The sequence below is a fragment of the Arachis ipaensis genome, chromosome B4, assembly GCF_059453495.1.
Source record: "Arachis ipaensis isolate K30076 ecotype BB chromosome B4, ASM5945349v1, whole genome shotgun sequence".
Taxonomy (NCBI): domain Eukaryota; kingdom Viridiplantae; phylum Streptophyta; class Magnoliopsida; order Fabales; family Fabaceae; genus Arachis; species Arachis ipaensis.
This window is the reverse complement of record NC_142439.1, coordinates 15,732,402-15,753,925: the sequence shown is the minus strand read 5'-3', so window position 1 is coordinate 15,753,925 and position 21,524 is coordinate 15,732,402. Positions and strand designations below refer to the sequence as shown.

The 21,524-nt window shown below is 34.3% G+C and overlaps 3 protein-coding genes across 4 annotated transcripts; 2 read left to right on the top strand and 1 right to left on the bottom strand.

Moving 5' to 3' along the window:
• Nucleotides 1-1,279: 1,279 nt before the first annotated feature.
• Nucleotides 1,280-3,049, top strand: LOC107638996 (DNA-directed RNA polymerases II, IV and V subunit 9A). The gene is made up of 4 exons (XM_016342399.3): nt 1,280-1,403; nt 1,507-1,582; nt 1,849-2,007; nt 2,727-3,049. Exons 1-4 carry the CDS (start codon nt 1,339-1,341, stop codon nt 2,805-2,807), a joined length of 381 nt encoding a protein of 126 aa, XP_016197885.1. The 5' UTR covers nt 1,280-1,338; the 3' UTR covers nt 2,808-3,049.
• A 948-nt stretch (nt 3,050-3,997) lies between these two features.
• Nucleotides 3,998-6,113, top strand: LOC107638997 (DNA-directed RNA polymerases II, IV and V subunit 9A). Its single transcript, XM_021120864.2, has 4 exons — nt 3,998-4,150; nt 4,312-4,387; nt 4,806-4,964; nt 5,861-6,113. Exons 1-4 carry the CDS (start codon nt 4,122-4,124, stop codon nt 5,939-5,941), a joined length of 345 nt encoding a protein of 114 aa, XP_020976523.1. The 5' UTR covers nt 3,998-4,121; the 3' UTR covers nt 5,942-6,113.
• A 932-nt stretch (nt 6,114-7,045) lies between these two features.
• On the bottom strand, nt 7,046-21,060 carry LOC107638995 (WD40/YVTN repeat and Bromo-WDR9-I-like domain-containing protein). 2 transcript variants are annotated; one of them, XM_016342398.3, is made up of 25 exons: nt 20,674-21,060; nt 20,268-20,367; nt 17,837-18,184; nt 17,367-17,521; nt 17,002-17,238; nt 15,971-16,080; nt 15,788-15,865; nt 15,584-15,684; nt 14,929-15,023; nt 14,737-14,852; nt 14,189-14,292; nt 14,029-14,106; nt 13,790-13,868; nt 13,471-13,639; nt 13,060-13,130; nt 12,288-12,368; nt 12,133-12,203; nt 11,811-11,907; nt 11,670-11,729; nt 10,991-11,045; nt 10,467-10,867; nt 8,565-10,385; nt 7,757-8,332; nt 7,609-7,667; nt 7,046-7,521 (listed from the first exon to the last, which is right to left on the bottom strand). In XM_016342398.3, exons 2-25 carry the CDS (start codon nt 20,270-20,272, stop codon nt 7,326-7,328), a joined length of 5,163 nt encoding a protein of 1,720 aa, XP_016197884.1. In that variant the 5' UTR covers nt 20,273-20,367; nt 20,674-21,060; the 3' UTR covers nt 7,046-7,325. The 2 variants fall into 2 exon arrangements, with proteins under 2 accessions (XP_016197884.1, XP_020976519.1); XM_021120860.2 differs by having other exon boundaries at nt 17,388-17,521.
• Nucleotides 21,061-21,524: the final 464 nt, after the last annotated feature.

Here is a 21,524-nt window from a genome sequence, read left to right as displayed (position 1 = left end):
TAAACCAAATCACTTATAACAAATCTCTAATACTTATAACATATTACTAAATTTCATAGTAAATCAAATATAAATAAGAATATATACTAAAATTTAATTAAAGTTTAATAAAGTCAAGTAAAAAAAATATGTGTGCTTTACAAAATATATAAATATTGTCTCGTGTGTATTTTTATAAAATTATAAGTTGTTCACAAATTAATATTTATTTCAAAAATTCAAAAGTCACAATAATAAAATATTTTCAAATTCTAAAAATAATGATTCAATTTAAATGTTAATAATAATACACTTAAAAAATAATTATAGACATAATATCCACTTACAACTTGGTTCCAAAGAACCGGAAACAACTCTGAGCGCGCCACCGAACTATCAATTGATGTCCAATAACTTTACAATTCTTGAAGCCTTAATAATAATCGGAACTCAAAAGTTAAATGCTTTCTTCGCTCGTTAAGTCAAAATTCGATGATTTGGGGTTTTTGAAAAAATGATGATATTTTGAATAAATAAAGATAAAATAGAAAAGAAAAAGAAAACAAGATGATGAAGATAAGTGTGATTATATTGGGTAGTTGGTTGCAAAGAGAAAAAAATAAAGAAGAGACGAGGAAATGTAGTTGGAAAGAGAAGAAAAGAGAAGGTTTTAAATTTTGTTTTGAGTAAAGTGACAATTAGATTCTCGAAGATGTTGATCTTGGACTAATTAGTCCTTAAAAAAATACTAATTAAATCCTCCAAAAGAAGAAAAAAAGAACACATGGAAAGTACATATCCCTACTTATTATTTTGGTCCTCCAAAATAGTAAACAGTGACACATAAATGTCCCTCGTGCTCTTCCTTTTTTTTCTCTCTCTCTCCGCTTACTACATTTGTATTAAGCAAAGAACAATAACACTATCTCTTATTTAAACTTTAGAGTGATATAATTAAAAGAATGTTATTGTTATATATTATGTCAAACATTAGGAAAAGTTAGTATAATTAACCCAAAATTATAAATGTTCAAATGAACTAATATTTTTCAAGTCCATATGATTAATTTAAAAAATCACTTTTATAATATTTTTAAAAATAAAATATTATTTTACTTTATAATTGATTTTAATAAATTATTATTAAAAAATATTTTTTATATTTTCCGTTTAAACAAATATTATGTTTTCTAATTAAATAAAAAAACAATCCAAACACACCTTAATTTCCCAACAAAAAAATAATTTTATTTCTCCACCTCTTCCATAAATAGAGCAAAGGGCAGCAGCACACAAATTTAACAAGAGCCCGCGAAAAAGAGCAGAGAGTGAGACTCAGCAGCAGTCAGCATCATCACCATGTCTTCTTCTTCTTCTTCTCGATTCAATGGCAAGATGGGTGGCATGAAGTTTTGCACCAAATGGTTTGTGCCCCCTTTTCCCATGTTTCACTCATTCATGTGTTCATATGCTTGTTCTTATTAACAGTTAATTATAAAATGGGGTGGGTTTCGGTTCCGTTTTCAGCAATAACATTCTGTACCCTAAGGAAGACAAGGAGTTAAAGATTCTCATGTACGCGTGCCGCAATTGCGATCACGAGGTGAACCCTTTTCCCGTACTAAATCCATTGATTCCAATCAACCTAGTTTTTAGTTCCCAGAAAGTTCACATTTTTAACAAAATTATTTATAAAGGAACTTTTACTCTTTTTTTTTGTTTTATTTTTTTACAGAATCATTAATATAAAGATTTTGGCTTGGTTGTCTTTGATTTGGAATGTTGGGTGACCAATTTTTCAGTCCTGGAGTTTGTAACTTACTTAGTATGTGCTTACCCCTTTTATTTTTAATTTGATTTATTTTTCAGGAGATTGCTGATAGCAACATTGTGTACAGAACAAAGATACATCATTCTACAGCAGAGAATACTCAGGCTACTGAGAATCTAGCTGCAGACCCAACTCTTCCACGCACCAAGGCGGCTCGCTGCAGTCAATGCAACCATGGAGAAGCTGTGTTCTTTCAGGTAAATTCCAACTCAATGGCATTGAAGAATTGCTTTTCTTGTTATTTTATTTGATATTAAATGTTTGAGGAAAAGAGAGAAGAGGGTGTTCCACTCCAATGTAAGGGCAATTCCAAATTTCCAATGATTTTCTATCTCATAAGTTGGATTCTGATTTTGCAATTTAGGAATTTTGGTCTGTTTTGTGTGTTCATGGAATGATAGGAAGTAGAGTCATTTTGACTCGTTGAAAGTCATGACTTATTTTGTGGATAAATTAAAATCTTGACTAGTTAGTATTGGATTTCAACTTCTACCACCTACTCAGTGTGAATGAAAAACAAAATTTATCTACGGAAAGCTTGTGAATGCTTTTGCTTAAACAGGAATGTTTCTAGCTTAAACTTGATTCTATAATGTACTGATTATGTTTTGAAGTCCGGACAATTTTGGTAATTTTATGTTTTTGTGTATATGGGATCATAGTATTTGCTAAAATGCAGTACTTGATCAATTGTTCTGTTTTTTTGGAATTCTTAGATTAAGAAATAATTTAGGATTTTCTTCATTTATATTATGTGGGTGAAGAAACGTTTGATGTAAACCTTTGAATCTGAAGTGTTTGAACTTCCTATTTTAAGATCATAGTGAAGAAATATTGCTCATTTCTTTGCTGCTGTTTCAAATAAATTTTGATTAGTTTTTGATTATGTATAGTTTTGAATTTGTAATGTTTGCAGGGAACAGCCAGAGGTGAAGAAGAAATGTGTCTTTTTTTCGTTTGCTGCAACCCGAATTGCGGTCACCGATGGAGAGACTGAGGCTGCTCAATTCAAGTTCCATATTGGATTGAAGATAAAATTTGAGAGGTGTTTAGAGTGATTGCTAACCAAAAAATCATTTCAATTATAGCTTTTGTACTCATGTAGTTTTTTATAATGCCAAGCCATTGTGGAACTTGGCTATGTAGCTCATGTTTAGTGAACTGATATCAGAGCAAAACTGTGTTTCTATTTCCATCTATTTACAAGACTCAAAACTTTAACGTAATTTTAGAAGAAAACGTGGAGTTATTTTAGTTTATTTATTTTTATTTAAGTAACAATATTTGTATAAGCTTTTTTTCATTTGTGATTGAAAATTTTACCAAAGTAATATAAAAAGTGCTATGTGTACATTATAAGAATAGTTGATTGTAACAAAGTAATTTGAACATGTACTTTATAAAAATAGTTTATTGTTTATGTACATATAGTTGGTAAAAAAGACAAAAAGAAAAAAAATAAAAAGAAGAAAAAAAATACAACATTAAAAAATATACTTTTTGTATTTTCGTAGTAAAATTTTAGTGTTAAAACTTAGAAAATTTTTACGTGTTATTGTTAAAAAATTTTAGTGTTTTTTGTTCTGATAAATTTTGCATAATTCAAAATCTTTTCTCTACATCTTTTTCTTCTTCTTCTTTTTTTATTTATTTTTTATTTTTTCATAATTCTTCTTGTTTTATATTTTTAAGAGGAATAAAATAAAAAAAAATCAAACAAAGAAAACAATACCAAATGAGGAAGATAAGAAGAGAAAAAAAAACTCAAATTGCACCAATAAAAAGAAGGAGACGAAGGCGTAAAAAAATACGGAAAAAAACACGAAGAAAAAGAAGAACGCTCATGTTGTGTGAGTGGATTTTGTTAGATTTGGACCATTTTAATTGAACTTAATTGCCAAAAAGACTTGAATGTGTAGCGGAATTGTTATTTTCATGGACCCCGTGAATGATTTTTGCTACATTAAAATTAAACTCTAACTATATTATATTCTTTAATTTCATATTTTACATTTATATAAGGAGTAAGAAAAATTATACAAAATCCCCATTTATTCTCCAATTTTTAAATAAAGTTAGTTCTAGATTTTTATGTTATAATATTTGAATTTTTAATAAGAGAATAATTAGAAAGGAAATTAGGACTTGTAAATCATTGCGCTCTCTATATAATAAATAAATAAATTTACTGAGCTGAAGTAGTGGCAGTAGGAAGAAGAAACAAGAAACAAGAAACGAGAGCCCGCGCAAAAAGACGCAGAATCAAAGCTTCGAAGCTGTGAATCTTGTTGCTTGTTAGAGCCTTGCAAACATGAGTACCATGAAATTTTGCCGCGAATGGTTGCTACCCAATTATCTTTTTGAAGATAAAATCGTTTTCTGTCTAATTTTGATTGTGAAATTCTTTGAATTCAGAATAAGCTGATTCATGCACTCGTATTGTTTGATAAAATGCTTACAATGAATAACTGATCAAAATTGGATTTGGGATTTGGTATCAGCAACAACATTCTGTACCCTAAGGAAGACAGGGAGCAGAAGATTCTTCTTTATGCATGCCGTAATTGCGATCACCAGGTTCTCTTCTTCTGTTTTCTCTTTCGTACGCTTCTCCTTCAGGATAGATTCCATTTAAGTATGCTACTAACATTTTACCACACAGCAAAAATAAATAAATAAATAAATAAAAATAAATAAACTTGTTTGTTTACTTTTGCCAAATCATTGGTTAAAAAGACTTCTTCTTTCGTTTTTTGGAGCAAAACATTAATCTTGTTTATTTGTTTCATCGAATCATTGATAAAAAGCAAATAATTTGGGATTTGAAGCTTAGAATTATCTGAACTGGAAGTGGTGGGTGCATGCGTTTTTCATGCACTTTTGGTGTGACAATTTGTTGCTTCTGGCCTTTGTGTTGTTGGTTATGGAGCCATTGTTTTCTTGTTCTGATGTCTGAAAGTTAATTGGGAACTGCTTGTTTGACTGGTTTGTTCAGGAGGTTGCTGATAACAACTGTGTGTACAGAAATGAGGTGCACCATTCTGTGGGAGAGCGAACTCAGGTGTTGCAGGATGTGGCTGCAGATCCAACTCTACCTCGCACCAAGGCAGTTAGATGTGTTCAGTGCAACCATGGAGAAGCCGTTTTCTTCCAGGTAAACTGTTGATTATAGCACTGAAGAATTGCATTTTATTTTTATTGAGATATTTAGAGGGTAGAAAAGGTGTTCCATGGCAACAATAATGTCTGCCAAATATGTCTTGATTTTCTTGCAATAGTAAGTTCTACAGTTAAGGGATATCCCTTGTTTAGTGCATGCACCAATGCCCAGAATGATGGAAGGTAGTCATATAGTCTTAATGAGATTCATGAGTTTACTTTGCATATACTGACCAGATGGCCTTAGCTTTCGACTCTCTCCCTCCCAATCCAGAAGTTTGAATCACAGGAGAGCAATAAAACCAAGTCTTTTACTTTGAAGGAAAACCTGTGACCAAAAACGCCTCAAACATAAACTCGAGCGTAAAAGGCTCTTGATTATAGAATATGTGTAGAAGTGTAAAGATGCAAAGCTTCATTGTTCTGTGCTGCTTAAGTGATCAAATCAGACTCTGAACTGTTTAGAGTTACAGACTTGAGAACATTGCTAGAAAATGAGGGAGATGTATTCATCATATAGATCAACATAGGGGAGATTTTTGCTCAAATGTGGTGCTTGATATTTTGGTCTAACTTTATATGATAGGGGATTTCTTCCTGCTACATAGGAAGTGTATTTGCTTTTGATATAACTTGTTCAAAAGTGCGAAGTTAGTTCTTAACTAAACAGAAGACAGGCAGGCAGCTCAATGAGTTTGTCCATGTATACCTAAATCATAAACTCTAAAAGCATTCATAGTTGCCCACAAAAATCATGCAGTTATGTTGTGTTGGTGAAAGATGTTTTGGTGTATGCTTTCGATATGCTATGAATTTGGATAAACACAGAGCTCCATGTCAAGAAACTCTTGTATTTCAATTATTGATGGCTGTTTGTTTAAATGTATGCAGGCAACAGCCCGAGGGGAAGAAGGAATGACGCTTTTCTTTGTTTGCTGTAATCCAAACTGTGGATACCGATGGAGAGACTGATGGTGGCTCTATTCAGGGTTTTATGTTAGAAAGATCCAATTTATTTTGTCATCCAAGAGAGAGTGAATTTTCTTGGTTAAACACTCAACTTTAGAACCAAAATTCCATTATTATCATGTTTGCCGAGAAGGAATCTGAATTTATGCTTTATTAAATTGAACTTTTATTCACATGAGCTTGATGTTTTTTATACCAAATGTGAGATGTGGGTAATTGAACTGGAATGAAAAGTTGCTATAACAGTTGTTTAGAGTTACACTGGTGACGTTTTATGAAGAGTTCAAATAGATTAGACTATATTTTTTAGGAAATGACAATTATACAACCAGAAGTCAACCAACAACTACCTTTGGGTTAGGGACTTCTCAAAAAGTTTTTTATGCCGTTGTTGGACTTCTAGCGACATAATTAACATTCTTTTTTTCATTTTTACCTCTTAATATTACCATAAATAATTCAACTTGAAGTTAGATCATGAATTTTATCTGACAGCTATATAAGTGTTTGTCTTACATTGCTTTATCTTTAATTTTAGAGAAAAGGACAAATAGGTCCTGACCTTTTGTCCCGCGGACATTTTCGTCCCTGACCATTGAAAAATACTTTTAAGTCCCTGACCTTCACAAAACTTGGACGGATCAGTCCCTGACGGAGGCATTTGGACGGAGGGACTGATCCGTTCAAATTTTGTGAAGGTCAGGGATTTAAAAGTATTTTTTAATGGTCAGGGACGAAAATGTCCGCGGGACAGAAGATCAGAGACCTATTTGTCCTTTTCTCTTAATTTTAAGCTCTCTTTTTTTGTATAAGAAATCTTATCACTTTTTTTAAATATCTTTGGTTCAATATACCTATCATTCTTTCATTTCAATGCAATATTTACTAATTACTACCCTCCAAGGAAAGTTAACACAATAAACAATAAAATATTTGAATTAGAAACTATTTATTAAATAAAAATATTTAATCAATTTGTGATTTTAATTTTCAATTAGTGTTCAAATGACAAATGCACATTCCTCGAAGTTGAATACATGCCATTTTAGAAGTCAAAATTATCAAAAGAGAAGCAGGGTTAGTAATTAGCTCAATCAGACAGCAGGATTAGAATCTGAATGTGAACTTTGCATTTGCTATCAAATGAGTATCTCTATACAATGTTGAATGTAGCTGCAGAAATTTTCCACAGCAAAATGCTACTATATCCCGATATTCTTTCCTATCACTAAACTCAGCAGCAAGTTCATTAAACAATAAAGAAACTAATCCAAATGGAGAACAAACGGGGGGGAAAATATCTACAAAAAATTTAGCCTAAAAAATTAAATAGTTAAGGCCCCTTTGGCCTTAAAATTGCGCTATGTGCCTAGAAAGAAGCTAAGAGCTATAAAGATAAAAATGTTTTCGTGAACCATTCTGAAAGGCGTTTGATTTTTGTTGACATCCCCGCATCTTTTTCAAAATATGCAGCTGCATTTGAAAGCAGAATTGTCACATCATGTTTCAGTGCCTCCAATCTTCGGTAATAATTGTTCTCTAACCTTGACTCTATCAAATCAAGAGACAGTGGAACAGGGAATCTGCAAATTTACAAGAAATCTTCAAGTAAATGTTGATAGTGATACACATTACATAGTGCAACTTCAAAAAGGCTATAGATCGAATACCTGTTCAAAAATTTTAACTTGGATGAAATTTTCTGCAATTCATGAACTCCATAACGATCCTGGATATTGGTGACAAAAGGTAAGTATGTACATTGTTTTTGCCTGCAAAGACAAAAGTCAAAAATGGCAGGGATTTTTAAGATGATACCTGAACTTTATTTCCCGACTCCTGTAATTTGGTGAGTGCAGTTAACAGCTTGTTTCTTACTTCATCATCAATATGAGGCTGTTCCCATTGAGTATCAGCATCAAAAAGCTCCCAAGGACTGTGTAAATGTGTTTCTGTAAGATCATTCTTGTACCGAATAGTATATCTCTCCCATGGACTGTCTGGAAATTCAGAAGATTTGGCTTTTTCACACATAATTCGACCTTCCCACCAACTTCCATCGGACTCGCTGTCATCTTTCCACCAAACCCTGCATTTATCCCTGCGCGTCCAATTTCTTTGCATAGCAGCATCAAACCTGGTTCTTTCAACCAGAAAATCTGGGAAGCCAGTCACATCTGGTAAATTCAATTTAAAAGATTTGCCGAAAACACTAGAATCAGGATCAACAAACTGAAGGATCATTTTGCAGCATCCATCACCAGAACCCGAATCATGAGCATAGTCAAGGCTTTGAACTATACAATATTCTACAGCTCTTATATTTTCCTTAATCGACATCCAAGGTCCTGCTTCCTTTTTGCGACTATAATTAGCTATGTATTCCTGGTGCCCCTGAAAAATGGATATTTTCGAAGGAAAACATATTGTAAGAGACATACAAAACTAATATAACACCTAGAAAAACCATCATCCATCTCGTTGATGATATTTCTTAAGAAAGATATTACACCTATAAAAGCAATAATACTTAAACCATAAACCTAAGATAAACCAATAAAAAGATAAAATAAAATAAACCACACACGCAAAACTATAAAATGTAATAGGTAATGTTATGACTAACCTGCCTCAAATATACAACCTCATCTCCCTGTTGTGGAATAAATCTACAACCTTCTTCCTGAGTTGATAACAGCAACCACGATCCTTTATTAGCTGATTGTAGTGATTTTTTTCTATTTACAGGACTAGTTTCATGAGTTTCATGAATATTGTAACTAGATCTCCGGCTCCTGGTGGACCTTATACCAACGGTCGATTTTGAACTAGAACCTCTTTCTTCTTCTGTAAACTTTACTCCATTGGTCTGCATGTTATGTTGACTTCTACCAACACCATCTTCATGCCCATTTTCCACTTTGAGATGATTCCCCTTGTCATTTGGGTCAGATGTGATTGGCTCCAGCTCTATTGATCCATTGTCACGAACATCCTTATTTGTGCCATTACTGAAACCCACTGATGTATTGAAATTACTATTGCTTCCATTAGAAGTGGATTCTCCTAAAGCACCACCATTAGATGAATTATTAGATGCCCTATTTGATCTTGATCTTTTGTAAACGGCTTTGAACATTTTATCTCTTCGGGGATGTGGCTCTAGTGGACCATTTGAAGTACAATGTTGTGTACCTTGAGCATCTATTTCTTGTGATCCATTTTCTCCCTGATTGGGTATTACTACCTTGCTGTTGTCATCATTCTCAGTAACAATCATACACTGTTCATTGCTGGCATGATTGCTACATGCACTATTCTTTAGCACTGGAGATTTTGTTCCATGCTTGGATGAACATTCAGGATCTCTTGAACCTCTTTTTGACCTTAACTTTGTTAATACGGAAGGGAAACTGCTATTTGGTTCAGGCAGTTGCTCAGCACCACTATTGCTAACAAATGCAGTACCTGTATTATCAGGAATCAGGGCTGACACTAGTGATTCCTCTTTATTCCTGTGATCTCTGGTAGTTGTGAGCTCTTCCTCATTCTCACCATTCTCAAAAGGGTTAAAAGGATGAGTAGTACAATCACCATTGTCATTGATATCTGCTAGACTGTCTACCATATTTTCATCATTTTTGGTTTCTGAAGGAGGGGTCAATGGACTAAATTCCTTCTCCTCTTTTTCTGTTTCAATGAGATGATTACTAAACTTCAGAGAGTCAGGATTTGCATTTGATGCTGCAGCTTCTCCCACTCTCAGGGGTTTGGAAGAACGAGGCCTAACCACTCCCCATCTAATTTTCTCCAGCAAGTCTACACGGTCTACTTCAATATTCAACCGATGTGATCCTTCAATTGTATGGTAACTTCCACTGCCAGAATAACCTTCATCCATACAACTATTCTTATTAAAATTATGAGCTTCCTGTGCAGATTTTGATGACGACCCAACCAACTCAGCTTGGTTGTCAAATCCATGAGTATGTTTCGATGAATCACGAATTGGCAACTTGAGAACCAATCTCCTTCTGTTCCCTGCAACTGCATCAGTCTCCGTTAACCCATGAGATTTCATGTCCTCCGATTCATATGTTGATACTTCTTTTCCTTTTGAAGATTTCAGTTGATCATTCTGTGCAGCTCTATCAGATTCATCACTGTCCATGTTAGAATCTTGCAGTGTTGATTCACTATCTGAAAAATCACCAACCAAACTATCATCTTCTCCATCTGTTGGTGTACCAGTAATTTTAGAAAATAAGTGTAGAGCATTGCGTGCAGCAGCTCTTTGAGGTCTGGAAGATTTGGATTTAGAAGTTTTCCTTGATGCTTTTTGGCCACTTTTTCCCTTTCTGCTTCGACTACCAGTTAAATTATTGCCATCAACCTCATCCAAGTTCCTCCTTTTCACACGTCTCCCAGAAGAAGTCATAATCTCGATCTGTAGAAAAGAAAACAGGATAATTCAAATTAGTTACAGAAGTCCTTAGGAGCATGCTGTTTACATTCTCTGTATACTTACTTCAGTCTTCTGTCTTTTTCTTTTTGATCTACGGATACAGTCCATATGAGCATCCTCCCCTTCACTGTTGTCCGTGCTGCACCCTGTATCGCCAGAGCCATTGGAGCTTGAACATTCTTGCTCGCCTCGAGAAGAGAAATCTTCAGTGACATTATATTCTGAATCTGCATCATCACTAAACACTTCAATTTCTGGAGCCCAATCCATAGCATCTATAAACTCCGGAAGGGGTTCTGTAAGCAGATCCAAGTCTGCCAATGGAAGCATATGATAATCTGGGTCCAAACTGAAGTCAGGACCAACAGCAAGCCTTAGCGATGATGGCCGCCACTCAAGGCCTAAAGCTCCTAATCGTCTTTGCTGAAATTCACTCTGATAAGGTTCTGGATAAGGAATCATTGCTGGAAATTTGACAACATATAACAACAATGTATAAGAAGAATAACCGAGGAAAACAGAAACAAAAGAAATACAGTATATATATATATATAAAATCATGGACAGACCCAGGAAGCAGAATTAACCTGAATCACAAAGCAAATCTTGCAGATTTCGTCGATAGGGTACAATCTGAGTTTCCTGATTCAAAATTTAATACCAGTTACAGATAAGAAAATGCGGACTTTATACGACCATAAATAAAACATGAATCAGAAAAAGCATCATAACTTTAGAGAGAGTCATTTTATCAACACTTAAGGATTTCGACAACATAATTGCTTAAATTTATCATATCAGGTGCCAGTGGATGATCCATCATAAAATGTATCATTTAATTTTTCAGGAGTGAATCAAATACAGTTTAACCTTGAGCTTTCTTATATTAATATTCCTACTATTAAAACAAATTAAACCTTACTCTAAGTTAACGATTATGTACCAAAATACTCTTTTTACCTTGCATTACGCTGTTTTAGGTTTTTAAATGCGTTGACAGCTGGTTAGTACCGAACTAACCTACCAATGCATTAAAAATTAAAATGTAGTAGTTTAGCGTCAGTGCAAATAGAAAGGAGTATTTGGGTACATAAATTTTCAATTGGCATAAGTAGAAAAATGCATGGATTAATTCCTAGAAAAAACTTCACCAACAACCTCACTCAAAAAGATAAAGATACACAGCAGTCGCAGCAGAGGTATAAGAAGTTAATGGGATGTTATACAGCCTTCATAATGAAAAAGAAAATTAAGCAATCAACTAACCTGGTCAAGTACATTACCATGGGTGTCTTGAATGAGAGGACGATAATCACCAAGAAAGAACTGTCAATATTGGCCAAGAATATTAGTTCCAAACATTAGCAAAGAGACAGAAAGCATGTAATGGGTTAGAGATATATGTACCTGATCATATTTTGCATCTTTCTGGGACTCACCTTGACCTGTACTTAATATATATAGTTGACCAACATCATCTGAAAGTATTATGGATGTCCCATCCCTATAAAATAAATGTATGATTCAACAAAACATAAACAAACTGATTCAGGTAGTGTACAAATGGATTAATAAAACATCATATACCAACAAAACAAGGCTATAGCTGAAAATAAAAATTATTGGTGTTTATACCATGAGAATAACTTTTGAAAACTATTGAAACCACCAAATATGTCTAGAGAATTTATTGCAAGCTAAATTTCTAAGCTGGCACACTTATACTCACGGAGAAAACTTCCCATCTACCAACTTAAAATGTGACATCTCGTATATCCGGATAGGCATGCCTTCCCATATCTAAAATCATGAAATATCGAAGTCATATAAACAACATAAGAATGCCTAGAAATCTGCAAGATAAAAAAATAACCGGTGACTCACATCCCACACAATAGTTCTTCCATCATATCCAGCACTCATAGCTATCCGAGGATTAAATGGGTGAACATCCAGAACATATGTCTACACACAGAAAAGAACAAAGCATGTCATATCAGACAGATTCTGCAGAAAATAAGCATTCAATATTATCATACTTTTTTCCTTCAGCACTGCAGAAAAATAAAGCATGCAGACAAATGAAAGGCAGTCTAGTTAGCTAATGGTTACACCATATGAATCCAATTGAATGGGACAACTATAGAAAATAATACCCACGTCCCCCCCCCCCCTCTCTCTCTCTCTCTCTCTCTCTCTCTCTCTCTCTCTCTCTCTCTCCCTCCTCTCTCTCCCCACAACCACAATTGTAACACCTACCCATCCACTTTTTTGTTGTCTGATGTAAAAGAAAACAAAATTACTTGAAACAAAGAAATGCAATTCAAAGGAGGACAAGTAATCCCAAAGCTCAGATCATGACCCCCCCCCCTTTTTTTTTCTTTTTTTCACTTCTCTTCTCTCTCTTAAAAAGCCCTGTGCTTTATCATTATAAAGCAAAAAATGATATCTAGTGAATTGCAAAACAAAAAGGTCAACCGTTTGAAACATAATCAAATCAACTTGTAAACTTTGAAACAAAAACGGAGAAACACAACAATAAGTATCAGATGTCATGCATATAATTGTCGTAACAAGCCTATAAACCACAACTGCTATGTCTTCTGACAGTGAAAAAATGGTATTTAAAGCAAAAACCAAGAAAGTGAATACTCACAGAATCAGTATGTCCAGTCAACGAGTGTACTAAGCTGCCATCAGAAGCATTCCAAACACATATTCTGCAATCTGCAAAAAGGTTTAGCAGTCAGATATAGTAGTCGCGACCAAATGATGAAATAGGATTGCATGATCACAATGCATGCATGATTGTGGTGTGCAAAAAAAAACTATTTATAGCAGTTGCATTATCATATAACTTTCTTTGCTAATTTAGATATGATTTTTATTCCTATTTCAGTTAATTGCTTACAAGAAAACTAAATCTCCCACAATAACTTATACATGAACATTAAATAAGGTATGACAATGAGACAAAATAAAAAGCAGAAAAACGGTGAAAAAGGAAAGCCAAGAGAGAAGGGAAAGAGGGGAGCACTACAGGAGAGACAAAAACAAACGAACTCACCCATAATAGCTGCAAGGACAAAGCGGTTATCTAGGCTCCAAACAATCATATTTACACCACGTGGAGTGGGTAGAGTTCTCTGACGAGGACCACCTCTCTGAGGTTGAGGAGGCATAGGTGGAGGTGGAACTCTCAGATGATATGCCCGAGTCCAGCGACCACTTTTCCCCTAAATGGAAAAAATTTGAAAAGCTAGAATGTAGTCAACTAATCTTTGGTAATTTGGGTAACAAAGTAGCCACAACTCTCACTTTCTTTCATAAAAAGAGGAAAAAGAAAGAAAGCAACCATAGAAGAAATTACATTTGATGAATCTTACATGTGACCTGCGTGATTTGGGAATCCATATAATAGCACTCCCATCACGAGAGCAGGTAACAATATTGTCATGATTCAACCTGGAATAAAAGCCGACTAGATTATTAGATGGCAAAAGCATCGAGAACTGGGCAGAAGGCATTTTTAGCTGGAAGAAAGCAGAGGAGAGGAGAGGGCCAATCTAGGAGTCAGAACATTCAAAACACTAGTTCCCGAAGATATATATACACACCCACCCACCATGAATTCTTAAATTTGGGAAGATTTTCCTCTTTCCAAGTTTCTGATGTGGAAAACCGAGATGCTACTGCACATCCACTGCAAAACATGAAGCAAAGGGCATAAGCACGCAAAAATTTCATCTATCAACCAGTATATCAGATACTGGAGCAATACAAACCTAAATTGCACATAGTTTACATCATTTTCATGCCCAGATAACACATCTATCTCGTGATTTGGCTGTTCAGTATCATCCACACTTGGTTTACAAGCATTCCAGACCTGTAAAACCTTGAAGTTAGATAAGAAATTGTGAAGCTGAAAATCCATTTCAATAAATACATGATTGGTTTAATTAAAGGAAACCTAAAGCCACCCCCCCCCCCCTCCTCTTTTTTTTTTTCTATGGGTTCTTTTCTTCCTTTCTCTTCCTCTGCCTCTGTGAGCATTAAACATCTTGATTGTAAACTTCTCTGAATGCTACTTAACATGCAAAGCTAAACACTCATTTAGATGCTAGCACTTAACAATATGTCAGAGATAGTTGGGTACTCTTATAAATGGAAAACGAGTTATTTCTACAGTAAATTTTAGTTTTGAGGCTGTTTTGTTAGCATATGATGACCATTAAAGCCTATACACTATGGCATTCAAATATATGATAGAGGAAATAAGAGATATTTTCATATTCAGACATGTATGATGTATGTATCAAGAGATATGTACCCTAGCAAGATTATCAGAGCTACCAGTGACAAAGACAGTCCCATTAGCATTAAAGGCGCAGCAAAAGATCTGATGGCTATGTGGCAAGGTACTAGAAGACGAAACACCATTCCTCCCTGAATAAGGTATTCCATGTTAGTTCTTCTCACAAAAAAGAAATTACTCAATCAATTCACAAAAGAATCAACTAACCAATTACAGAATCAGAAGGCCTCGGAACATATATTCTTGGACTTGACTGAGTGTACCTTGCATCCCATATCCTACAAGTTCCATCATCAGAGGAACTGCAAAATATACAAGACACAATATTAACTTGGGAGAGAAAGCTTGCAATTCTTAAGGTAAGGATAATACATGCAAAAGCAAATCAGGTCAGACCATTAAATGCATACAAAAATCTGTAGGCTGAAGTTGAAAATAACATTTTCAATGTCATGATAAAATAGCATCAATAGGAAGAAATCAGGACCGTTTAATAGATTGATCCTTTAAAATCCAACTCACACAGATTATCTCCCCTAAACTATTATATTCACGATAAAAAGATAAATTTATACTGAAGATAACCCCCTAATGTTTATAAACTATTATATTCCGGGCCTAAAGTAAATGGATAAGATGGATTAATCATCAAGAGTCAGACAAAATCAAAATAGAGAAACGGTAACAAAATGGCTAAACTCTATGGGCAATTGTGTGTCTCATGGTACCACGGGACTACTTAAGTATCTCATAATTAGATTGGTAACCTCAAATTTACTGTGCATTTTATGATTAGCATCCACATCACAGGCATATGACTATATTACAAACTTCTTTGTTTTCTTTATTATAACAAACTTACGATAAAAGATGGTACACAGTTCTTGGACTAAATGCTATTGCAGTAACAGCTCCAGTATGTCCCCGCAAAACTGATATTGGTAAGCCATCTGGCAAGCGCCACTATGAGAATAAAATAGTCAAACATAAAGTGCATACAGAAAGCACAGGGACAATGGAGAAGGAAAACAAAATGATACAACTGAATAAGTCACATGGAGCTTACAACTCGAATGATACAGTCATTCGATGATGATGCAACTAAAGCATTGTTTGAACTCACAGCCAGGTCAGTGATATCACCCTATCAAACATAGCATACAGTTCAATCTAAAGGCCAAAGAATATCAAACAAATGAAAATCTAGACAAACAGGAGAAATAAAATTTATTGTACAAAACAAATGCACCTCATGTCCACGGCAACTGGCCAAACAATAGGCAGTTTCCATTGACCAAATTTTTACCAGTCGATCATCTGAGCCCGTGATGACATATCTCCCTGACCGATCTAATATAGCTGTGGCATGTGTTAAAGTAAACTCAGTCGCATGTTCAATAAGCAACTAGCATAATTCAAGAAAGGAGGAGAGAAAAAGGGGGAAGGGGGGTGTGAGGGGGACGAAGATGGTAAGGCCTAGAGCGGTATGAAATCTTCAAATGATACACAAGAGAGTTTAGACCAATTGATGGCTAAAATAGTGGAACTGATAATTTCAGTGTTATGGAGCATCTGATTGGAGCACAAGGCACCTTTAAGGATGCAGCCGCCCCTTAACTGCCATGAGGTAGGATTGTGATTATGGCTTCCTTTTGCTGTTCTAATCTGGCAGTTCCAAGGGATTGATTGTCATTTAATAGAGTATGCGTACAGATTATTATGATAGACTTGCATGCAGAGAATCATTTATCTGCCTAACTAGTCTGACAGCTTGGCAGGTAAAAGACTCTTCTACCCTCACTGTGTAGCTTGCTCAGCAAGCCTTACTCTCCCCCCCCCCCCCAACACAAAAAAGCACTTTTACCGGATTATATCTTTCCGTCTTCGTTGTGGTTAATTGTCTTTGGCATGTTCAAGTGTTTTATTCACCCCTAATTGTGCTTTGTCCCTTGCTCTATAATACAATGTGTATTAATATTATATAATACCTTAGGAGGAGAAAGAGACAATAGAAGGATCAATTATGACATTTTTTTTCCTATATGACATTTCTGACAGTAAGCTATTTCTGCCTCTATCATCTTTTAAATAAGACAGCTACCCATTAAATATATATAATATGGCTTCTCCAACTATGTATCTCTACTCTACTGTAACCCTTAAAGGAAACGAAAAAGAAACAAGGTAAATTCTTATTTCAGGAAAAGTACAGGGACAACAAAGTTACATAAAAATTCTAAACATAAGCTAGATTATTTAGCACTACAAAGAATAACCTACCACAATAGACAGCATTACGGTGTCCTCTTATCCTCTTGATATTTTGCATTTTCTGTACCATTGTAGAAGGCTTTGCAATTGCATAGCAAGCAGCACGTATAGATGGTGCACGATGGTGTCTGGGAAAACCACCCCCAATTTCCCTCAAATTAAGCCCATGAACCTGATTGGCTTTCATATGAGGCCAGCGCATGTGAGGAGGTGGCCGCTTGACTTCATTTATTTTATCATTGTCATCTGTAACAGAGAAAAGTATAATCAGTTAATTCACTAATTAGTTTGAGAATTTCCACAGCACAATGAAGTGTTAATGCTGAAGTTAATAATAATAACAAAAAAAAAAAACACAAATAAATGACACATACAGCTCAGAAGTGAAAACGAACCCTTCCCCAAAAGAGTAGGAACATCAGCTGCATTTGGAGCATTTCCACTACTCATGCGAAGAGATGGGGAGGCTGTATTTAATAACAATTGCTTCAAAAGCTTGACTAAGTGATCCTTTTCAATGTGAGGATACCTGTAGAATAAGTAATTATGAAGTCAACTGTGTTGCAAAGATCATAAAGAAAGTTAACATTTTAAAAAATTGAAAAAAAAATCATTACATACTTATTTGTTCAAAAATTACAGCATAAATGAATAGCAAACAGGTAATCTACCATAAGATATCAATACAACTAACAGTAAGATGAAAAACATGAATGTTAAAATGGGCCAGTGTAGGTGAATTTTGAAGAGTCTAACAGTGAAGACAAATTCGTTTAGAGAGTCAGAAGAGGCTAAAAAATAAAAATAAAAAAATTGAAGAAAAAAAAGGAAAATATCATAATACCTCTCCAACAACTTATCGTAAGTTAAAGAGAATGATAGACCATCATCATCTTCATCAGCACTAGGTGCCCCACTCCTTGAATACCAAGCATGATACCTTCTAGGTAAGAGTTGATGTTCAAGAAGTTCATTCCTGAACTGCATATAAGTTTTATGGCACGGCCCAGCAGAAAGGAAGTGCATCATGAGAAAATAAACTTCTCTAAGGTCAACATCCACATCCATGTCACGATTCTGATTTGCCATCTTAAGCTGAGCTTTTTCAGGCACCTTCTTGGAAATAGTTAAACGTTTCAAATTCACAGAAGGTGCATTACCAGGAGGAACATACTTCTGCAAAGCCATATTCCTGTGAAGCACAGATAGAGCCTAAACTTACAACTCATTATTTTGTGACAAAATAAAAGTGAAAACAAAATGTAAAAGGCAATTAAGGAAATCATTGGAAAGAAGAGCAACAAATAGTTTATAGCCAAGATTCAGATATTGAATTCATTTATTGAGAAAGTATACGGATAAAACAAAAGTATAACTATCATTGCCGATGATTCCCTTGTTCCTACCCAAAAGAATAAAAAAGAGAGAGATAAATCAACCAGTAAATAGTAATTGATAAACTTAAATCTATCTCCACCATCTCACCCTCAAAGACTGCATGAATATTGATTTTCCATCGGAAATAACAACTTGAAGAAAAGATTGAGTAATGAGCATTCAAAACAACCAGCTCCTAATCTTGGATTGACATTCAAACATAATATATAGAGTTTAAAGATTTAAAAATAAAATGGTCCTTTTTTCCAATCAGAGGATAACAGGAATATTTCAAAAATCCAGAGCTGAAATTTGCAAAACTTCAGTGTGTTTGGGAAAGCTCTAAAATCAAAATTATTTATCTGTATAATCATTTTTATGTAATTGATTATATAGAATTAATTTATGTTTGGATACCTTAGCTAAAAAGTAATTTTAAGACAATATGTTTTGTTTAGATTGTCGACGAAAACAAAATTGCTTTTATATAATAAAATCACTAGAGAGGGTATAAAATGATGTTTTATATATTATTTGATACTTGAGGTCAATTTAATAAAGTCCTAAAATATCTGAAATAATGAACTTCTACTTAACATCATAAACTTCAAAAGTTGTTTCTCAGCTATAAGCAGTTGATTATAATCTATTTTAAAATTTTACCCAAACAAGTTTTCTTCCCCAACCCCCACACCCACCCTACCCCAAAAAAAAAAAAAGAAACAGCTTTTTCGAGGGTGAAGAAAAGCTGATTTAGGAAGTTCCCAAGCATGCTCTTTTTCCAAAGAAAAACCAAAATATCATGTCTGGACTATGAAAGACGCACAATAAAAAAAAAAAGAATAATAAACCTTGTCCCAGAAGATTGGATTGGCTACATAGATTAGGCGCTGGCATGATGTTGTGTCTTATTTTTACATTTAGAAATTGATTTAAAAGCTCTACACCACTTTTAATAGTTTTCTCCTACGGTATTTCCAGGTTTCTCTCTATCTTTAGCTACTAGACTACCCACTATTAGATCCACCCTCCATTCTTAGCTACAACAATTTATGATTTGTTACCTCGTTCCTAAAACTGCCAGAAAGTCCTTAAGCCTAACACCTAATTTACTACTTAAAATCAACTATGCCTTCTTTTTTTGTTTTTTTGTTTTTGGTCTTCTTTGGTCCCTGGATAGTGGATATATTTGAGGGTTCCATGACAAGGTCATTATCTGCCATTTCCTAAGGCCATAAGTAACTTAGATGTGTTTGGAACAAGGAACAGAATGGGACAAGATAGTAAGACAGAGATACCAAGACAATGTAATTCTGCATCCCACCGTGACACTCTTAGTCTTTGTCTTAGTGCAACCAAACATATTTGTGTCCTATCCTGTCCCTGTATTTGTCCATGGATACTAACCAAATGCAACCTTAATGACGGAGTGTAAACAATCTCCAAATTCACTATTTCTTTTCTATGAGATGAATCAGCAATCACCTTCACATTATACATCCAATTCAGCATCATCAACCTTCTAATGTACAACATTATCCACTAATATCCAAGTTAACCACAGCAACATCATCCAGTTGCAGAGTGTCCCCTCTAATGTACAACATTTCTGAAATCAAAACCTATTCTCTCTCTTAAAGCAGCAAATAAACTAAAAGGAGAGCATGAAAAGAAGCCCTTTGTTCACATTCTACAACCAACTCAAACAAAATAAGAGATAATGTGTATACAAGTTGTAAGATGCATTAATTTAACCATCAAACCCATGAATTCTTCCTCAAGATTTTCATATCATTATTGACACCAAAACAAATTCATATTCTCCATTGAATACAGTCACTCAATTTCACAACATTCATCAATCAGAAAAATCCACAAGGGCAGAGAGTAGACTAAACCTCATGAATGAGTAACAGATTCAACCACAGAAGCAGCCTCCACGGCTACAAAACTCTCCTCTAGACCTCTGACCCACCATAGAACGCATCACACATTCCTCTGCACCATTCAAAACAATCACTAACAGGAAAACAAAAAAGATTATGAAACCCTAAATTCAATGTGCCAAAAATTAACCAGAAACAGAACACACAACAAACACATCCACAGAGTAAAACCAATCAAGCAAAACAATATCAAACACATGAACCAAAGGAAAGCACGAACTCCTGAAAATTTGAACAAAGTAAAATGAAAATTCAAATTCAAAATATGAGAACAAATAAATATTGTTTAATTTGACCTAGTGGCATGAATGGAATTGACTTTCCATAAGGATAAACAAGGTTTAGTTGTTTATTGTACCGTTCTTGTGGATTGAAATTCAATACACAGAGAGAAAGAGAGCAATGGTGGCCTGTGGAAGTTGGAAATTGCGGGTTTAGGAGAATGGCTTCAAAGCATCGAGTGCGAATCACGCGCCGTAATGCGATTTTAGATTCGTGGAGGCTGCTCGGTGCTCTGTGCCCTCTCTCTCTCTCTTTGGCTCTTCAGTAAATAAATAAACAAATATATTTAAAAAAAAAATTAATTGGAGAGGGAGGCATAGAACGGAGAAACGAAAAGAGAGAACGAAGAAAAGGATTGGACGAAACGAATCGTTTTGATCCTTTTCGCTCCCACTAAATACACTATACCCCGGGGTCCCCAGCAGCCACAATATAATGGGGTTTTTATATTTTGCTCTTGCCACCGTGAAAGATGATAAATTTATGAATTAAATATATAATTTTTTCTTAAGGCGGTTTACCACGCGCTAGTGGCTTCGTGCAATCTAAACTTTTAACAAAGAAATCAGTAGAATTTTTAATTTATTGAAATTTGTTATTATTTTAATATTGTTAAATTTCACACTTTCTTGACATGTGATATATGATTTAAGTTAATTAGTTCTGATAATTTTTATTAAAACAGATAGATTTATAATTTAATCTATTTTATGAATTCATGTTTTATACTTTTAATTTACTACTTTATTTTTATATAAACTTTTGATTTTAACAACTTTATATATACAATTATAAGATAATTTTTTATATGCATAATTACTTCATTAGAAATTCTTTTCTGCTATTGAGCCTCTTGACATATTATAATCAATTCAGATTTTGGAGTATCAATTTAAATATAGAAACTAAAAATATAAAATGGAAAAT